The following is a 20,676-nucleotide window of genomic DNA, read 5'->3' as shown; positions in this document are numbered from 1 at the left end:
TTAAATAGCATGGGGGACAGAATAGCTCCTTGAGGGACAACAGATGTAAGTGCCCTCTTATTGGAGCAAACGTCCCCCAGCTGCACCATCTGGAATCTACTCAAGAGGTAGGAACGGAACCACTGGAGCGCAGTGCCCCCGATACCTAACTCCCTCAGGCGTTCCAGAAGGATACCATGGTCAATGGTATCGAAAGCCGCTGAGATGTCTAAGAGCACTAACAGGGACACGCTTCCCCTGTCCATGCCCAGACGGAGATCATTGACGAGGGCGACCATGGCAGTCTCCATAGCCCGCCCGGAAGCCGGTTTGAAATGGGTCTAGAACAGGACACCTCTGGCATGTTTGGTCAATATGTGAGGAAGCATTTACCTTCTTATGATCCTACGGTTGCCTAGAACTTCCTTCTATCTATTCCCATGTGAAGTATAAGGTGATCCCCTAAAGGAAGAACAGCTCACACTTGGGAACCATCAAGTGGGACAGAACTAGACCAAGGTGCAAGCTCACCTCAGCTTAGCCAACCCCCTCATTCATATTCTGTATTTACTCCTGACTTAAATGTAGAGAGTTCCACAGAGAAGAGTATGGATTGTACAAGCCCCCCTTAGGAACAGCCAGTATTTGTTTGTTGCTTGTCGTCCTCCTTCCTCAGCTTGCAGACCTCTATGAAAATAATGGCAGATACATCTGCTAATACACTGACAGATGCAAAAAGCTAACAGTTACTCATGAATGCCCCCCCCTACCCTTCAGCTACTACATATACTCTACACTGGGATGTCCAGCAGGTTCAGATGTTCTACTTGCTGCTTCAAATTATACTGCAAAAAGCATCGTCCCCAAGAGGATCAGTACAGCATGTGCATTACTTGTACCCAAGTGTTCTCTTCTTTCCACGCATGCTGTGTAATGTCTTTCCTCTGAAAGACTTCTTTCACATCAGAAAGGTCTAGTAGAAGGGTGTCACAGTCTTTAGTTAGCACTTATGCTTGTTTTGTTACAACTGCTGAAACCACTGAGATTTACCTAGAATGCAAAAGCTGACACCTCAGGCTCAAAGGTTACCTGGTGACTAACATCCAAGCTTTCAATCCAGAACATGGGTCAGTTAAAAGCTGAATACAGGATGGTAAGGTCTGGATGTAGGCAGCAACTGGGAAAGGAGGAGCTAATATTTAAGCATATTACAATATGCTTCTAAACCCAACCTGAGTCACCTACCCCCACAAATCAAGTGAAGGCCAAAGGTGACCAAGGGGATTTCAATGGCTTGTGGAAACCTGTTTATTCTGGAAAATGGCATATATGCAGCAGGAGGTGGGATGTGCAACCTCTATGAACTGCCTATGCCAACTTGGTTTATGCATTCAGTTGTTTCCTCACTTCTGAAGATGAATATTTCTCCTTAAATTGATAGGGCACAGTCAATGCATCCACCCCCCTTGGCCTTTACCTGGCTCTTGATTCCTTGCTGGGTGATGAATGTTTTCAGTGCTCCTGTCTCGGAATTCTGAGGGTAACCAAAATCCAGGATTTCTACAGAAGGGCAAAAAGGTATCAGAGAAACGTGATAACAGAAAGACTGGTGCATAAACAGCAACCATTGTTACATGACAATCAAGCACACAATTTACTCATAGGTTCTAAACATCAGTTCCTATCACGTTAGAGAGCAAACCCATCAGAGGCTATTGTAAAGCTGTTCTATAATCAACAGGAGTTGTGACAAGAACACTTAAAGAGGAATGAATCCACACATCCAAGGGAACCTGCTCTGAAGCAGGGCAATCCAACAGCAGCAGAATAATCTATCTTTGCAGCATTTTCTTTAGGTTTTGATTTTCACATGAGCATGGCATAAAAATCAAAACCTAAAAAAACAACAGCAGAGTAGCAAGTGTCGCAGGGCAGGCAGGCCGATCAGCCAAGCTTGGGGAAAAGAAAACTGCCATTAGCTGCCCAGTCCAGAAGAGAGAAGAACTAGCCTCTCGAGATCCTGATCCAGATCTGCAATATTAATACAACATGACGCTGCGCTTATGAATAGGTTCTTCTTCAGCCTGCGGCAAGATATAAACCCATAACCCCCTTTTCCTGAAATGACTTGTAAAATACCATTAAGAACTGAAGGCATGCTTGTGAATTCCAAAACATTAACACCAATAAGTCCTGGAACCTCACTAGAACATGTTCACAATAAAGTTGGTAAGCAATGTCTACTAAAACCTCTGTGGCATCATTAATGACACTACTATCTGTTATTCAGTTAAGTGAGAGTAATAGTAACTTTGAACTGAAACTTGTCATCAGCTCTTATCAGAGCAAGTATGCCCAAGATTAGTAAATGAGAAATTTTCTGGTGTATAAAAATGACAGAACTGGAGAAGAATACTAGAATCAAGAAGCATTGGGTAGAACAGCTAATCATACAATGATGTAACAAATGATCTCTTATGTGCAGATGAAAACGGATGACAAATTCATAAGACTTGTAACAAAATAGCTTCTCATAGTACCATCTTAACAAATTTTGTTCAGGAAGAAGAACTCAATATAACAGGTATTAATGCCATGAAGATCCATCATGGAATCCAACACTGGATCTGAAGTCTGCAACTTAGTTCTATACATGAAGTGACTTACAGCACATTGAAATCTTGGCCCCAGAACTTCACATTTGCCAGTGATATGTACTTGTAAGAAGTCATCTGCACACCTTAAATTTTTGCAGACAACAATACAGAATGTATGGCAAGGAGAAACAGCAGACAATGCTTGCATTGAGCTATACTCATCTCTTAGTTTTGCTAGCTGCACCTGCTTATTCTGCCTTCAGTATTAAATGAAATCAAGTGAAAGGCTAAGCATGTGGACAACAGTATGTCCTGGGTCTACTAAGACAAAGCAAGCCTATGCACCCTATCCCATATAAGCACCCACAAGTCTATAATGTCATTTCTGGACACCTTTTACTAAACGAGTTCCTAGAATTTAGTCAGAATTGCTCATCCTCACCATCCAGAAGCTCGTAGATGAGCACAAAGTTGTTCTTGATGTTCTCTTCACTGATCTTTCCAAAGTAGGCAGTCATCACATCACACATCTTATAGAGGAACTCAAAGACCATAGCAGCATTGACATTTTGCTTGGTGACAGCAGCCAGCCAGATGTTGGAACGCTTGACATGGAAGAAACTTGTTCGGGCAATATTGGTGACAGGTGAGCGCACCTGTTGCCGTGCATGGATGACATTGACCCGGAAGGCATCCACTGCATTCCGCCTGTAGGATGGAAATATGGTAGGACAACAAGACTGAGAGGCCAACGGTACTAGGAACACCGGGCTACACACCATATTACGAAGTTGTCTACCTGAAACTCTGTAGAAGAAACAAAAATCTAGTTCATAGGAACTAGCATGTTGATTTAGTCTAGTCCTTGGAATTGAGAAGATTTGCTTTGAGTCAGATTAAATATACAGCCAACAGTGCACCAAGCTGAGTATTAAATAGATGTGAAACTCAGATCTACTACTGCTTTAAACCAGCTTTTTCAACTGAAGGTATCTATAGCACCTGACAAACTGTGAAGTACTACAAGTTGAAAAGCACTGCTCTAAGCAACACTGTGGTTTTGGGAGTAGGGAGCAATCAGGTTCAGAAACTGAACAAGCTGCCTAAAAGGGCAAGGAACCTTTTTGAGATCTTTGATCAGAACGTAAAATAGATTATCCATAAGGAATGATACAATACATGAAATTTGTCTAGCTAACTTATTTGGTCCTTTTAATACCTAGTTGGCTAAATCTAACCACTTGGCTCTGAGAAAGCAGCCTTGGCAAATAACAGCAGTTTAATGCTTTGAAGGTGCTAAAGTGTGCCATTTCTCATCATGCATGTAACTGCCATAGTATACTACTTAACATTTACTTGCACAGTGAATGAGAACCTCTGGTAATAAAATACCCTTTGTATCTAGAGAGTTTTGCTATGTAATGAATCTCTTAAGGTACAATAACCTCAAGACAAATGAGAAGAGGCTGAGGTATACAAAAAATTTCAGTACACCAGTTCCATTACGATCGCACTGACCTGAACAAGTAGATAAGCAGCTCTAGATTTTAATTTGTTGAACTGCAACAACAATGAGTTCTTTTGTTGTGCAAGTCAGACTATTTGTACTATCATCAACATATACTTTTGGTCCAATATTGCAGTCCTTTCCCTTACGGTTTGACTTGACTGGATATATCGGTTCCCCCATGCTGCAGTGCCCATTACGTCCTGCCATTAATCTCTTACCTATTGCTACAGCAGCCAATGAGATGGGATGAACAGAAATGGCGCCAGCGAAGAAAAGGAGGAGTGACAGCAACAAGAGAAAGGTTAGAAAACACACATACACACAAAGCACAATGAATCCAAACTGAAGAGGAAAAAAAGGAAGACAACAGACAGCAACCCCCTCCCACTAAAAAGGTACAAAATGGTACTCAAGTACCTAGGCAGTGGCAGCAAAGGAGCTTCTAGGGAAGAGACAAAGTTTAACAGTATTGGGAGATCAGCCAGGCTGCCTGGTGGGGCAACAACAAGCCACCCGTTGTCAATGGTGCCAAAGGGAGTCAGGGTTTGGATGAGCACTTGGCCAAACACAGGAGACAGAGGACTATACCAAAGAGTGGTTTTGCTTCGGTCATTTCTATGCCAGCCACAGAAACATGAACACCATGTGCTTAAAGGTATCAAGAAGCAAAAGGGACAAGAATTTTGTGTTATTGGTTTCCACATTCCCTTTCTGGAAACCAACACAACTGAAACAGGCACATGTATTCAACAGCTTTCAAGAAAAATTCTCTTGAGGCATGGATTTGCCAATAAAAGTAAATGCTCTATTTCTAGGGTGCACATTTTTTTATGTCCCGAAGAATACTAAATTTAGCCGTTTAGCAATGGGATGCTACAGTGTAGGAAGAAGTATTTACACTACCTTAAAATAGGATTATTCATGCCAACCAAGATAAAGCTGTTCAAATAGGCTTCAACTGACTTTCTCTGACCCAGCGTCCAGAGGCATCTCCAGGCCTGACAACCTGAAGAATTCACTGCTAACTTCCTACAAAGGAGCCCAAGGGTTTCACACCAGAGAGAAATAAGAGTGAAGCTTCATTACAGTCTTTAGCTGGCTCAAATGGAGAAATTTTATTGTCTTGTACCTGGAAGGACCAGGATTATTCAGGCTGTAGTTTCAGGAGTATAATTTAGATCCTTTCCTTTCATCTGAAGACAACTTGCAGTCTTTGTGACTTTATGCTTATTCTCATTTTAATATTATCTTAGTATAACAAGCCTAGACATCTAACAGTGGTGACCTTAACTTGCTATACCCAGGAGGCTGGCTGGGCTACCAATGCATTGTCTCTCCCCACCCAAGGCATGCATTTTTTAAAGAAATAGATTTACCTGATAAAGAAATGCCAGTTTGAAAGCCCACAGATTTGTGCCTTTCTGGACAACCATTTAAAGCTTTTAGCACAATCCAGACTTTGGAACCTGTCTTAGGGTCAACACAGATACCACTTTATTTGTATGACATTTTCCTCTGTGTTTGAACACACAACTGAGCAAACATCTAACTAGATTTTGCAAGTTCAGTCAGATGAGGTCACTTCCCAAATGTAAGCGCTCTGTGCCAAAGCACTTTCTACAGTGCCATTGCCTCCAGAGTTGATGAGTTTTTAACTGCTACATCAACTGAAGGTCCAATGGCGAAGAAACAGCACTGCCATCTTCAAAAAAGTTATGGCTGCATTATGTTATTGTAATAGAGAACAATACTATTTTTAAAGACTGCAAGCAGCTGCCTAAGATACAAATTCACACTTCCTTTGATATTCAATGCAGCATCTTGGTCTGATATCCTTAGAAGGCTGGCTGGACTACTCAATACACTGAATTACGATATTAGTGAAGAACACATTTTCCCAGATTGGGCCTAAGATAACAGAACTGGAAATATGCTATGCTTTGGACAAAGTGCCTGAAAGCTATCCAAGGGGATATGTACTCAAAGTGGCAGTAATGGTTCTGTGTGAGTGTCTGCCTTCAAGTCACTAGTCAACTTATAGTGACCCCCCATGAATTTCAAAGGGTTTTCTGTACCTGGCTATAAATCTCACATGCAAGTATGATCTGTGTCCCTCGCTTACTCGCGAGGGGCAAACGGAGGGACTTAAAATGGGATGCACACCACCATTCAAGCCAACAGGGCTTAATACTGGCAGATCTCCATTTTTGCAGGGCAGGGTCCGGAAGGAATCCTCCATGAAAATAGACGGGAGACTGTAAATGACTAATGAATGTAACTCTTTTTCACAGTGGCTTAAAATATAATGGAGAGCTCGACAATATGCCTTTTAATAAGCCAAAGACAATTTAAAAAATGTATCTGATACAATCCATGAATATATTTAAAACCATTCTTTGAAATGCTAAGCGATCTCCCTTGTGCAGGAATTTAATCTGACTCTGTCAGTCACAGGGGCCTATAACATCAACACTCAAAAGTTAAATTAGTTTGGTAGTGAGTATACCTCTGAAAATATGAGTTTCAAGACTACAATTAGTGTGGCGTAGTGGGTTGAGTGTTGGACTACAACTCTGAAGACCTGGGTCCCAATTCCTGCTCAGCCAAGGAAACCCATCTTGGGTAGTCACACTCTCTCAGTCTCAGAGGGAGGAAAAGGCAACCCCCCCCTGAACAAATCTTGCCAAGAAGACCCCATGATAGGATTGGTTTAGGGTCGCCATAAATCAGAAATGACTTGAAGCCACAGAACAACAACAACAGAAGTTGTAATATGTGCAACAAAATCTGAGGTTTTCCTGAGATGACATGGCTGACAGTCCTTTAATACCAGGAGTGATTTTTTTAAAAACCCCACATCTGTCCATAGAGGCAATTCAACCCACGACATTAGGCCACTTACATATGAGAAGAATGCAGCAGTGGTGTCACTTCAGAGCCACATCCAATGACCAAAGCCCCATGACAACTGCTGTTTTAAGAACCAAAATGATATTAGGCAGCAAAGCAGTCACAGGTTCGAGAGAGAATACCATCCTGTGAATAACATTACGATCATGTTGCTACTGAGCTGCTTGTAGGGCCGCCACTGAAAACTTTATCTGCTTAGAAAGAATCCACCAGCAGTATTATATTGAGAATCATAGAATCGTAGAGTTGGAAGAGACCACTAGGGCCATCCAGTCCAACCCCATTCTGCCATGCAGGAAATCCAAATCAAAGCATCCCTGACAGATGGCCATCCAGCCTCTGTTTAAAGACCTCCAAGGAAGGAGACTCTTATCACCCTCCGAGGAAGGAGTGCATTCCACTGTCGAACAGCCCTAACTGTCAGGAAGTTCCTCCTAATGTTCAGATGGAATCTCTTTTCCTGTAGCTTGCATCCATTGCTCCATTGTCTCCTATTCTCTGGAGCAGCAGAAAACAAGCTTGCTCCCTCTTCAATATGACATCCTTTCAAATATTTAAACAGGGCTATCATCATATCACCTCTTAACCTTCTTTTCTCCAGGCTAAACATCCCCAGCTCCCTAAGTCGTTCCTCATAGGGCATGGTTTCCAGACCCTTCACCATTTTTGTCGCCCTCCTTTGGACACGCTCCAGTTTCTCAATGTCCTTTCTGAATTGTGGCGCCCAGAACTGGACACAATATTCCAGGTGGGGCCTGACCAGAGCAGAATATAGTGGCACTATTACTTCCCTGGATCTAGACACTATACTTTTATTGATGCAACCTAAAATCGCATTGGCCTTTTTAGCTGCCGCATCACACTCTTCACTCATGTTCAACTTGTGGTCTACTTGGACTCCTAGATCCCTTTCACACGTAGTTTCATTCAGCCAGGTGTTACCCATCCTATATCTGTGCATTTTATTTTTCCGCCCTAAGTGCAATACCTTACATTTCTCTGTGTTGAATTTCATTTTGTTAGCTTTGGCCCAGCTTTCTAGTCTATTCAGGTCATTTTGAATCTTGATCCTGTCCTCTGGAGTATTAGCTATTCCCCCCTAATTTGGTATCATCTGCAAATTTGATAAGTATGCTTCCAATTCTGTCATCCAGGTCATTGATAAAGATGTTGAATAGCAACGGGCCCAGGACAGAGCCCTGTGGGACCCCACTGTGTCAGACAAGTATATACATTTCTCTCACTATTGTTGAACCCAAGACTTAGCTGACAACTAGGTTTTCTTTTTACAGCAGCAGCTGTTTTGAGAAATGCAATGCCCAAAGGCAAGGTTTAGTCATCGCTAAAGCCTCCTCCCCCCTTCATTCTCTGAAGATGCCAGATGCCACAGATGCTGGCAAAACGTCAGGAAGAAACTTTTCTGGAACATGGCCACATAGCCCAAAAAACCCACAAAAAACTATGGATGCCGGCCATGAAAGCCTTCGACTTCACCTCCTCCCAGCGCTTTAATGGCCTAATGGATGAAGCCCAGAATAATAATAATACTATAATACAAACTTTATTTATATACTGCCTTTCCACAGTGATCAAAGCAGTTCACAATACCATCAAATACAATTGTACAATACATCAAATACAAAATACGTAAAACCATAAGTACATATAATTAAAAAAGCATCCTTAAAATCACAAATAAGAACATTAATAACATCTGTCAGTCATAAAGAGCATCTTTCAACAAACAATAATTTCTAATGGGAATCAGAAGGATATGCTGACCGGAAAAGATGTGTCTTTAAGGCTTTCTTAAAGGCATCTAAAGAGGAACTAAGCCATATCTCCTCCGGGAGCTTGTTCCAGTATATGGGAGCTACAGATGAAAATGCTTTTTGGCGAGTTGATGCCAATCTCGTCTTAGGATATTCAAGTAAGCATTTCCCAGTAGTTCTGAGAGTGCGGGGCAGATTGTATGGGGAGAGGTGTTCCCTCAAGTAACACGAGCCCAAGCCATGTAGGGCTTTATAGGTGATGACCAACACTTTGTATTGGCAATTAGGGCTATGTCTGCTGTGTGACATCTTGAGTTGGCTATATTATCTCTGTAATGATACATAAGACCACTGTGAGACTGGTATATATTCCAACTCTTTACTATAGATGGTTTCGAAGAGCTACCCCTGCTTCTACTATACATGTGCAACGCAATGTTTTTGTGAAAGCCTTTGACTTCACAATGGCCTTCACAATGTTTTTGTTGTCGTTCTGTGGCTTCAAGTCAACTCCAACTTGGAGTTCTCTTGTCAATATTTATTCAGAGATTTGCCCTAAAGCTGTGTGTGACTTGTCCAAGATCACCCAGTGGGTTTCTATGGCCGTGCAGAGATTTGAACCCTGGTCTCCCCAAAGTCTAGTCCAAGACTGAAATCACTACAGCATGCAGGTTCATGCAAAGAACACACACCTATCCGGAATAATGCTCTCAATTCTCAGACATTAGTATTCAGGACTGTCTGGATTTTAAAAGCTAGTTTGACATAGCCATACCTGTAGATATCCTGACCTTCCGCCTCCCAAAAAACACCTGTCTGAAGCCATGCAGTCTATCATTCTAAGTTTCTCCTCCACATTTCAGGCAGGAACATGCTCCTCTGTGGAAGCCATAAGCTGCATCTGAAGCTGGCTATGAGTATTATGGGTTCTCCATTCCTCTGAAGCTAAGTGCTATAAAATGGAAACATCAAGACAGCTCAGAACTAAGCCCATTTTTCCATTCCTCTTCCACAAGGCACTTCTGGGTGGAGAACTGATGCATCATGTAGTGAAAGATGGCAGCACAGAACAGCTGAGCAAGTTGTACAGAAACTCCAAGCTCATGCAGGCAGGTAGGCATGCTACTGCAGGAAGATGAGCAACCTTTGTCCTCCAGAATTTAGCTCTGAGCTACCGAGAGCCCAAGTTAGTAAAGGTGGCACATAACTAGGCACCAAGTAGGAAGTGCCACACAAACTTCTCCCCTGTGGATCCAGAAGGGCACATACTGCAACTCCACAGAGAGAACCCAAGCATAAAGTCAATCAGACAAGCTGAGCTTTGACAAAACTTCATCTTCTTGGCAGGCAAGAAAAAACTGAACATTGACTTCATCCTAATTGGATCCAGCCTTAAAAAGACTCACTGAGGTCCAACACACACTGCAGAAGTAATCCAGTTTGAGACTGCTTTAACTGCCTTGGCTCAAGGCTAGGGAATTCTGGGATCTGTAGTTTTGTGAGACATTATTTAGCCTTCTCTGTCAGAGAGCTCTGATGCCACAACAAACCACAGTTCCCAGGATTCCCTAGCACTGAGCCAGGGCAGTTAAAGCGATCTCAAACTGGATTATTTCTGCAATGTCTTTTGGACATAAGTTTACCAAGACATCAAGCCGAAGCACAGCTGCACAGTTCCCCAAAACTCTGTTAAGGATTCTTCTTCTGCTCACCTTGAACATTAACTCTCAACAGGTGACGGGGAAACAGCCATCAACAAACCTGGGCTAAGTATTAAGGCTTCAGTAATTTACTCAAAATGTGCAAGGACCAAATTAATGTTAACTCCTAGTTTGAAGCCACACTTAGTTTTTAGTTGCTATAGTCTTAAAGTCCAAAGATCCAAAGCTATAAGTCAAAGTCAAGGAGTTTTCACACAGCTCACATTGCATTTTGCCAATAATGGGCACGTTACTTTGAAAAATATATCCTACAGCTGGACATGCTTCATAAACTGGTTGCACAATAGCCCAGAATAAGATATCTAAAGGTCCAAAACACATTGCAGAAATAATCCAGTTTGAGACAGTTTTAACTACCCTGGCTCAGCGCTAGGGAATCCTGGCAATTGTGGCACCAGAGCTCTCTGACAGTTCACACAAAACTACAGTTCCCAGAATTCCCTGGCATTGAGCCAGGGCAGTTAAAGTGGTCTTAAACTGGATTATTTCTGCAGTGTATTTTGGGTCTCAAGTCAAATCAAAGGTTTAATCTCAAGAAGATACTTGCATTTTATTATGATACAGAACACAATTATACAGTTGTAGCACGGTGAGTTGCCTTTTCCACATCTGTGTAGAATCCTTCTTATTCCATTATTTTTTAACTAGTGGAATGCAGCTGTATTTCAAATGATTTGTAGAAAGGTCGTTTAAGCTATTAGAATAGCTTGCTTGTGAGCTCTGCACCCCCAAAGTTAGAAACTTTGCTTTACATAGTTGCTACACAATCTCCTCCAGTGTGCCTTCTTCATGGAGTGAAAGAAATACCTCATTAAGTGAAACTTAAATGGAAATGATCAAGCCTACAGACTTTACATTATGATTGGTATGAAAACATTAGGACATGACTGAAGGGAAAATAGCTCTAAGATACCCATAAGGAAAACAAGACAAAGGTACAGTATTCTAAAAACTTATCTGTTTTCCTACTTTAATAGTAGGAAGAAAATTTTAGGATGATCATTGATGTGTTTCAAAAGGACAATTTGTGTTGTAGCAGTATTTCCCAGCAATAGTTTTTAAGGGACTGACCCGTCGCTTAAGGGTTCTAGGTTCTTCTTCCCTAACACACAGCAAAAAAGGTTAGAGACTAAACAGAGCAGCAAGAATAAGGCAGGAACTATGACCAAGACTATTCATTAGTCAACCGTCTGCAATAAGGATACAGGAAGATGAGTTAAATGAAAAAAAGACGACTGCTAAGATAGAGGCAAGAGCAATTTCCCATGCAGCTAAGATCTGAATGGTAGACTGTCAATTTGTCAAAAGATTAGGCAACAGAAAAAGATACAAACTGGGCCAGTTCCTTGAAAAAAGAGCTGGTCAGCTATATATTAGTGATGATACAGGATTAAACCTTTAAGTCTGAACATTTATCCAGTCCTCTGGTTTAATTGGTATTTCAAAATATCATGTGGATACCCATTCCTGTAGCTCGGCACTCCCTTTGTTTAACACAGAATTGCAACCGAAAGGCTTCATGTGGCTCTATCCCCACGGTTTGTACTAAAACACAATCCACAACTGGGACAGCGGCACAGAAACAGGGAAGGCACAGGAGTCTTGACAAGCAAAACAATGAATGGGCCACCACTCCTTGGGCAATTGTCACTTAAAATAAGGAGTGGGCAAAGTACAGCCATGGGACTACAAGCATCCCCCCCCCAGCTGTTTTCCCAGCTCTTGACCCTCCAGTATCCCCCCTTCTACCTTCCTCTCACAAACAGAGGATGGGCTGCCTCACCTGAAACTTCTAGGAATGGCTACATCCACCTTTCATGGAAGTTTGAGAGCTCTCTTGTACAATTTAACATCAAACAACATGTCTTTGCAAAATTAGAAGTGGGCATTTCTAAATTCTGGCATTCTGTGCAGCTTCTAAAAGGTTGTGGAACCAAGACTGCCCACTTCTAGCTTACAAGATGGTTCACTGGGCCGAACCCTAGGACTCTACAATGTTGGCATCAGTTAGTCACCTCACGCTGGAGGGAAGGACGAGAGGCATCACTAGTCTCAAAACTGGTTTCTGAGCCCTTATGCAGAAGCCACCGATATTTCTAGGGCGTTGTATGAATTAGATTATTCTCTGTTTCAGCAGATAAGTGCTCAGGGGAAAACACACCCAGATGCCAAATTTAAGGAAGGTTTGGCACTTACAGAAATATAATTTTTCTGCAGATTTCTAGATCATCCTGGCTTCTGGAGCAGAACCACAACCAAAGGTGCCTCCGCTCGCCCCCATTAACAAACTAATCATTTTCTTCATTCTTCCCTCCTACAACTTGAGGTTTAGCCCAAACAAGTAGTATCTGGCTACAGCACCCTCCTTTCAGACCAAAGATAATACCCGTTTTAACGCTGAAGTCTTTTGTTCTGTATTTATAGAATTAGCTTGCCTTATATGCTTTATCTTTTCCAGGCCAGAAATGAATGTTATGCTGCCATTAAGTACACTTAATTAAACAAGCCTCAAAACGTGAAAAAAAAAGTTCTGAGATGACAGATCCCAACTAAGAAACTCAGAGAAGAGGAAATGCAACCATATGGAGTGATCACCTTCTGAGCAGTTTGATAAGCTTACAGAAGAAGTTTTCCTGACATACTAGAATCCAGGCAGTATATAAGAAAAGCTGTTTCCACCAATGCTGCTTTCATGGCCACTGCCTGGGAATGACACAAGACAAGACATATGGAAGATGTAAGCAGGATGGATACAGGCGGGATGCAATGGCTGGCAAACAGTCTTTACATGCGCAGACAATTGAAGCAGCAGCAGCAGGAGTAGCAGCAGCTCACAAACTACAAGAAACTGGGTTTGAGTGCAGAATGAAAGCAGGATGAAGATGTGGTCAAATACTTACCCAATGTCATCTCTGTAGACTCGAGAGATTAAAACCTCTCCCTTGTGATTATAAATGAATAAGCCTCCAATCATGATGGTATCTTACACTTTTTCTCTCATGGTGCTTAGAGCAGATCTACAAACACAAGAGAGGGAGCTGTCAGTTGTAGAGTTCAGGGCATAGGCTAAGGATGACACAGTTTTGAGAGCTCAGTTGATTTAGTATAAGCTTATCACGTACGTATATGGTTGTATTAATTCAATATTGGTTTATAAACTGCTTATATTCCTCTATTATTGACCCCTGTGGCACTGTAATATTATATATTGAATGAGGTGGTTTAATAAAACCTTTTGTTATGATCTGTAGTAAATACTAACATTCAACTGAAAAATAAGAACATTTCTGTGAAGTCGAAGGCTTTCACAACGGTAATCCATAGTTTTTTGTGGGGTTTTCAGGCTATGTGGCTATGTTCTGCAACAATTTATTCCCAAAGTTTCACCAGCATTTGTGGCTGGCATCTTCAGAGAATGCTGGCAACTTCAATAGAAAAGAAGAAACCTTTCAAGTTAGCAAAATTTGGCTACCAGTCGTGAAACACATCAAAATCAAGACCCAGCAAAATGCAAAAGAAAACCACGCAGGCTCAGGGGTTTTCCCAGCAGACAATAGGTCATTGACTAAATAGACACCCTGAGGCCAGAATAATACACAAATCAACATATAAATTGCTTCCTCCCAATACACCACTCACTTCCATGCCACCAATCTCTGAAGATGCCAGCCACAGGTGGTAGCGAAACGACAGGAATAAACTCTACCAGAACATGGCCACATAGCCCAAAAAACCCATACAAATCTAAGAACATTTTTGCTGTGTACAGAACAAATTACTTTATGTGCATGAATGGCCAATTTAGTATATACTCATCTCTAACAATGTGCCTTTAGTTCCTCCAGCCCAAATCCATGGTCAACATCTGCTAGAAGCTGACCACAGAATTGAGCTGGAGAACATACAAATGCCTAGAGAAGTGCTCTCTCAAGGAATCTACAGCATGACATCTGGCTGACCACAGAGTTGTGCTGGAGGACTGCATTAAACAAACCTGTGTATGACCAGAGCTGCAAAAGTCAAAGCCGCAAATGTGGAGGAGGACTGACAGTCTTTGTAGGCACAACGGCCTCCCCACAAGCACTGACCCCTATTAGCCTGCACAAACCACTGCTTTGTCTGATGCAGATGCCTATCTCCATCCAGAGACTTAATTTCAATTGCTTGCCCCAACAGAGAAACTTGCAGAATCAACTTCTGAGTGGTATCAACCACTATGTAAAGCTAACTGGTTCAACTGGCCTCTTCTAGTTGGAATTGACATTTGGGTTGATGCCAGAAAACTGAAAAGCCATGCACAGTTGAAGGAGAAAGTGATGTGTACCATACTTGTAAGATCAGACTAAGTGTTTTGCTCTAGGATACTCATTAACTGAGCAAAAAACAAATCAATGAAAGGAATCCAATGCAAAGAGCAACCTGGCAGAGCTCACATCCGAGGACTTGTTACATCAGATGAAGCTCTTGTGCTTTACACAGCAGAAGGGTTCATGAAACCTGTTTGCCAATATTTGTCCCACACAAAGATGATTCATATTTCCAAGAATGTTATTCTCTGGAACAAGAGAAAAGAAGCATTGTCCTTGGAGTTTTCACTGGAATCAAAATGTGTGGAAACATTTAAAGTCTATTTAAGTAAAACAGGACAGAGCCTATAGAATTTGGCAATGTCCAATAGTTAAACCAAAATATCCTCAGTCCAATTCGGCTGCGCAACCAATTCTGGGCAACACTGAATTGTGGAATAATTACACTGTCATTGTCTGCTAAACTGGTAGGATTTATTCAACTGGTAGTTTGTATACACATGCTTAAGTAAACCCCTGACTTAAAGGAAATATTAGAGCACATAAATTCTGTTGGCATTTTCCAAATATCAAGCCATCAAATCCCACCAAGGTGTATCCTAGCCTCCTGAAGGACTTGCTGTGGCCATTGTGGCTCATTTCTATCATCAACACAAACTAAATACTTGGAATCATGTTCTGAAGTAAGCAACATCTAGGACATTGTGAGTAAAAACGACTGAGAGAAACGGATTTGAATCAAACACATAAGATTTAATGAAAGAATTAGAGACACATGAATAGAGTAGAAATTGTGTAAGACTATATAAACGTATGCTATAATTAGATTACATATATAGATAATATGGAACCACATATATACATATATACTATTATAATCAATATATCTATTCTAATAGGATTGAGTAAAGCTCAGCTGAGGGCCTTTAAGTGAAAGGGAATTTTATAAAAATATATGTTAGTAAAAGAAAGTTTAGATAAGCTTTTTATAACACTGTTATCTATTAAATATATTGTTTTGTAAGAATAAAGGGGGGGTTATATCTTTGATAATAAACAAGGCATATGTATAAAATATGCTGGACATCGGCCCGTTACAGATGGGCTCTTGAGGCACCCCCGTCACATGCTAGGGGTTGGCCGGGGACCTAGCGTCCACACCGGCCTCACACCAGCACATGACGGGGGCGTAATAATGGCGGCGCCCTATACACACAGGCGCCGCCATTATTACGTGTCGGACACAGTCCGCACATTGCACAGCGCTTATGACATCGCGAGTGCGCCATTGGCGCCTCGCGGCATCATAACTGCGCCGTGGGAAGAAGCACCATTTTGGGGCTTTTTTTTTGCTCCGCGCGGGAGCCGCGCAGTTTGGCTGCTACGGCTCCCTCGCAGAGCAACCAGCAGCGCTGGCAGACCGCTGCTTTATGGCGGTCTGTAACACACCTTAGTTATTTTAAATAGTATTTTTGGCTCTATTAAGATTATCAAAATGGCTAATTGTTCTGTTTAAATAACTAAATAAATAATGAGGTAGACTTGCATTACAAATATAGCAATTAAATTAGACAAAGAAGCTTCAAAGGAAAAAACCTTTGTCTGCACCTGTCAATCACAGACAATGTGACAAGGGAGGAATCAATCAAGAGATAAGGGAGTTTTAATCTCACTAATTGACAAGAATACTCCTTTTATAAAAGGGTGACTTAAAGTTCACAAAAATGTCTAACTGAGCATGCCTAATAAATTGATGAATACACTCGTCCCCCGGGTTACGAAATTAATTCGTTCCGCGGCTAATTTCGTAACCCGGAAAACCTTCGTAAGCCGAATTGCCATAGGCGCTAATGGAAAAAAAGCCGCGGCTCCGCCACGGCTCCATTTAAAACAGCGCCAGGGTTTTTTCGTAACCCGAAAAAACCTTCGTAACCCGAAACAATAAATCCCTATGGGATTTTTTCGGATCCCGAAAAATTCGTAACCTGGGTAATTCGTAACCCGGGGGACGAGTGTATTAGTAAACACACCCATGAATGTATAATGACTAATTTAAATGGTCATGAGATGTATGATGAGATTGAAAAGGTGGTCTTACAATTGATCCCACGTCTAGATCTGGCCAATAAGGAAATGAGATAGAAATCTTGTAACAGAAAATGTCTTATGAACACTGAGCAAAGCCTCCTTGCTTTCTTGCAAGATTGTAATGAAGAAATTGGAAATTGCTGCTTCGCTTGTTTTGTCCTGATTCATTTGATTTGGTACTTAGAAAAATCTGTCTCTCACAAGGACCACCATCCATGGCCACTAGTATGCTTCAAGGAACAGATTAATTTCCCACACCGCTATCTGAAAACATCCTTTGTAAATCCACAGGAGCAAGATGGGGCAGGAAAAACAGGTGGCTGTACAAGAGAGAGGATGGAGGTATCCTTCCATGTTCTTGTCATATCAAAGATAAAATTCTGTTCCTGTGACTTCTCCAAAACTGAAGGGCTAAGCAATTCTTCAGAAGAAATTCCACAGGTGGAAGCCATGAAAATCTATTCTGAAGTCAGCACATGGACATGCGCTCACACAAACACACAGATGGGCAAATTCTCTGAACATTCAACACAAGGTCCCTTACCAAGGATGGAACACTGCTTTTAAGAAGATACAAACTGTTTCTAAAAGGCAGGGGAAAGGAAATGCATCCTTATGACTGAAATAACCAGGTAAATTATGTGTTTCAGAGGAATGGGAATCCAAAAGCTGGAGCAATTCCTGTACACTATACGCTTTAAGTAGGATACAAAACTTAAACTTGTTTTAGCATGCAGTTAAAAAACCAGCCACATGAGTGGCAACTCCAGGGCTGTGACATTTCATTCTGAAGTCTTCTTTCTAAAAGGAATCTACAAATACAATTTTGGATTACTATCTGTTCTTGGCCTTAATTCCTCACACCTGCTTCTTGTCTCATTTACATCAAGGATCCCTTAGCCAACCTAGCCATTGGTCATGATGGCAGGAAGATTTGTTTTGCTGTGTGCCTTCAAGTTGTTTCTGACTTATGACAACCTTAAGATGAACCTATCATGGGGTTTTCCTGGCAGGATGGGTTCAGAAGGGTTTGCCTTGGCCTTTCTCTGAGGATGACCAAGTCTATCATCTTCAGCACTGGGTGCTCAGGTTCACCCAGTGGGTTTCCATGAATGAGCAGGGATCCAAGCCCTGCTTTCCAATCAGTCCAACACTCAAACCACTACACCACACACCTAACATACATGCGAATTCCAAGATACAGTGGGCCACCTCTAGTTAGGACTAGCAACTGAAATTTAGGACTGGCCAAATGTAGTCTCAAATGTAACTTTTCTAAACAACACAAAGAAGAGCCTGTTAGAGAATGCAGAATCCTTTTAAGAGGACAGGGGCACCCACTTCCAGCAAGCACAACTGCGGATACCTGTACTTAGACTATATTGGGAGTTACATATTACCAAACTGCTCCAAGGGCACCTAGTTACTCAGCATTGCTCAAAGGATGCAGCTTGCTTTGACACTGAAAAGTGTACGTTTGGCAGCCAAGTGTCAAATAGCTTTGTTTTGCAAAGAACAGCTTTAGACAAGATGGAACTGTAGAGTTGGAAGAGACCTCAAGGGCCATCAAACCAATCCCCTTCTTCCATGCAGGAACTCACAATCAAAGCATCCCCGACAGACGGCCATCCAGCCTCTGTTTGAAAACTTCCAAAGAAGGAGACTCCAGCAGACTCTGAGGAAATGCGTTCCACTGGTGAACAACTCTTACTGTCAAGAGGTTCCACCTAATGCTTTAGGTGGAATCTCTTCTCCTATAGTTTGAATCCATTGTTCTGGGCCCTATTCTCTGGAGCAGCAGAAAAAAAGCTTGCTCCATACTCAATATGACACCCCTCCAAATATTTAAACAGGGTTACCATATCACCTCTTTACCCTCTCTTCTTCAGGCTCAACATCCCCAGTTCCCTAAGTCTTTCTTCATAAGGCATGGTTTTCCAGAGCCATCACCATTTTGGTCACCCTCCTCTGGACACAGTTCCAGCTCCTCAGCATCCTTCTTGAATGGTGATGCCCAGAACTGGACACAGTATTCCAGGCTTTACTTGCTTTCAGTTAGCTCTCCCAGATCAGCGTTACCATGCTTGTAATCTTTTCATCTTAACCTTCCAACAGTGTGTAGAAGAGAGATTACATACAATACCTTTGCTCATGGCCCATAATTCACTTAAAACACAGGCGTGGATACAGAGTTAAAGCCACACACCTTTTGTTCCCTGCTCTCCGAAGGAAACAAATCGCACCATGATACACTGCTATCCGTGTTAACAAAACTTTCTGCTAAAGTACCACTGACGGTTTACCTAGTCCAACTTATTTTCCGCACTGGACAGGTGGCTATTAACAAGATAGTTACCACACGGAGAGAAGCAGACTATAGCAACTGTTGAGTATTAATGCTTCCTCCCATTTCAAATGGTTCTCCAGTGTGTGACATCACAACTTTTCATCTAGCCAGAATCTTGTTTGCATTTAAGATGTCTTGCATGCTCCTACACAAGGAAATATCTGAACAGTTACAGGAACTTGTGGAAATTTTTCTGCCACACTTTGCAACAAAACAACAAAAAGAACAGCATGTTAATTGTATTTCTACCTCAAGCCTAAGTTACATTTATCCTCCCAGTGCAGAAGTGGGAATTATCTGTACCTCCAGATGCTGTAGAACCTCGGCAGCTACCTTAGCCAGCACTGTACAAGTCACAAAAGCTGTGGCATTTCAAAAACATCTGGAGGAAAAAACTACTGTATTCCCACCCCATCCTAGTGTACATTCACTGTCCTTTTTCAACCACAGACTGCCAAAATAAAGCTGCTTCAGGTCTCTTTGGAGGTATGCTGTTTAAATGATGCATGCATCCTAAGAATCCGGAAGCTGCACCAAAGCTGCACCCCAGTGCTGAGGAATGGAGTGTGGCTTGGCGCAACCTCTGGACTCTTAGGACCCATGCATCATTTAAATAGCATACCTCCAAAGAGACCCAAAGCAGCTTTATTATGGCAGTCTGTAACAGGCCCAAGACACCTAAATGGGCCACTATACAAGCCAGCTGGGGAAAGAGGTTTGAGTGTTGGATTACAAGTCAGAGGAAGACAATCAAAATGGTGAAGGGTCTGGAGACCATAAAGCCCTATGAGGAGAGACTTAGGGAGCTGGGGATGTTTAGCCTGGAGAAGAGAAGGTTAAGAGGTGATATGATAGCCCTGTTTAAATATTTGAAGGGATGTCACATTGAGGATGGAGCAAGCTTGTTTTCTGTTGCTCCAGAGAACTGGAACCAGAACAATGGATGCAAGCTTCAGGGAAAGAGATTCCACCTCAACATTAGGAGGACCTTCCTGACAGTAAGGGCTGTTCGACAGGGGAACACACTGCCTTGGAGTGCAGTGGAGTCTCCTTCCTTAGAGGTCTTTAAACAGAGGCTAGATGGCCATCTGTCACATGGGGTGCTTTGATTGTGGGTTCTTGCATGGCAGAATGGGGTTGGACTGGATGGCCCTTGAGGTCTCTTCCAACTCTTATGATTCTATAACTCTGGAGAGCAAGATTCAATTCCCCACTCAGCCATGAAACCCACTGGATGACCTTGCACAAGTCACACACTCTCAGCCTCAGGAGAAGGCAATGACAGAACTCCTCTGAACAAATCTTGCCAAGAAAACCCCAGGATAGGTTCTCCTTACAGTCACTATAAGTCAGAAACAACCTGAAGGCACGCAACAACAAAACACAAGGTATATGTCTTTGTTAAGAGAGTCCTCTGGTGAAAGGATTTAAGAGTACCCTCTTAC

The 20,676-nt window shown here is 42.1% G+C and overlaps 1 protein-coding gene across 4 annotated transcripts in view; it reads right to left on the bottom strand.

Moving 5' to 3' along the window:
* Window positions 1-20,676, bottom strand: part of AP2M1 (adaptor related protein complex 2 subunit mu 1) — a 42,942-nt gene that overhangs the window by 16,527 nt on the left and 5,739 nt on the right. For all 4 annotated transcript variants that reach the window (XM_042457531.1, XM_042457533.1, XM_042457532.1 and 1 more), the window contains exons 2-4: window positions 13,390-13,506; window positions 3,019-3,284; window positions 1,457-1,539 (exon numbers count right to left, since the gene is read on the bottom strand). In XM_042457531.1, the coding sequence (XP_042313465.1) occupies window positions 1,457-1,539; window positions 3,019-3,284; window positions 13,390-13,463 (423 nt within the window). In that variant the 5' untranslated portion in view covers window positions 13,464-13,506. The remainder of the gene's footprint in view (window positions 1-1,456; window positions 1,540-3,018; window positions 3,285-13,389; window positions 13,507-20,676) is intronic.

The sequence above is a fragment of the Sceloporus undulatus genome, chromosome 3 (assembly GCF_019175285.1).
Source record: "Sceloporus undulatus isolate JIND9_A2432 ecotype Alabama chromosome 3, SceUnd_v1.1, whole genome shotgun sequence".
NCBI lineage: Eukaryota > Metazoa > Chordata > Lepidosauria > Squamata > Phrynosomatidae > Sceloporus > Sceloporus undulatus.
The sequence above is the reverse complement of the archived record's forward strand: the minus strand, read 5'-3'. Positions and strand labels throughout refer to the sequence as shown.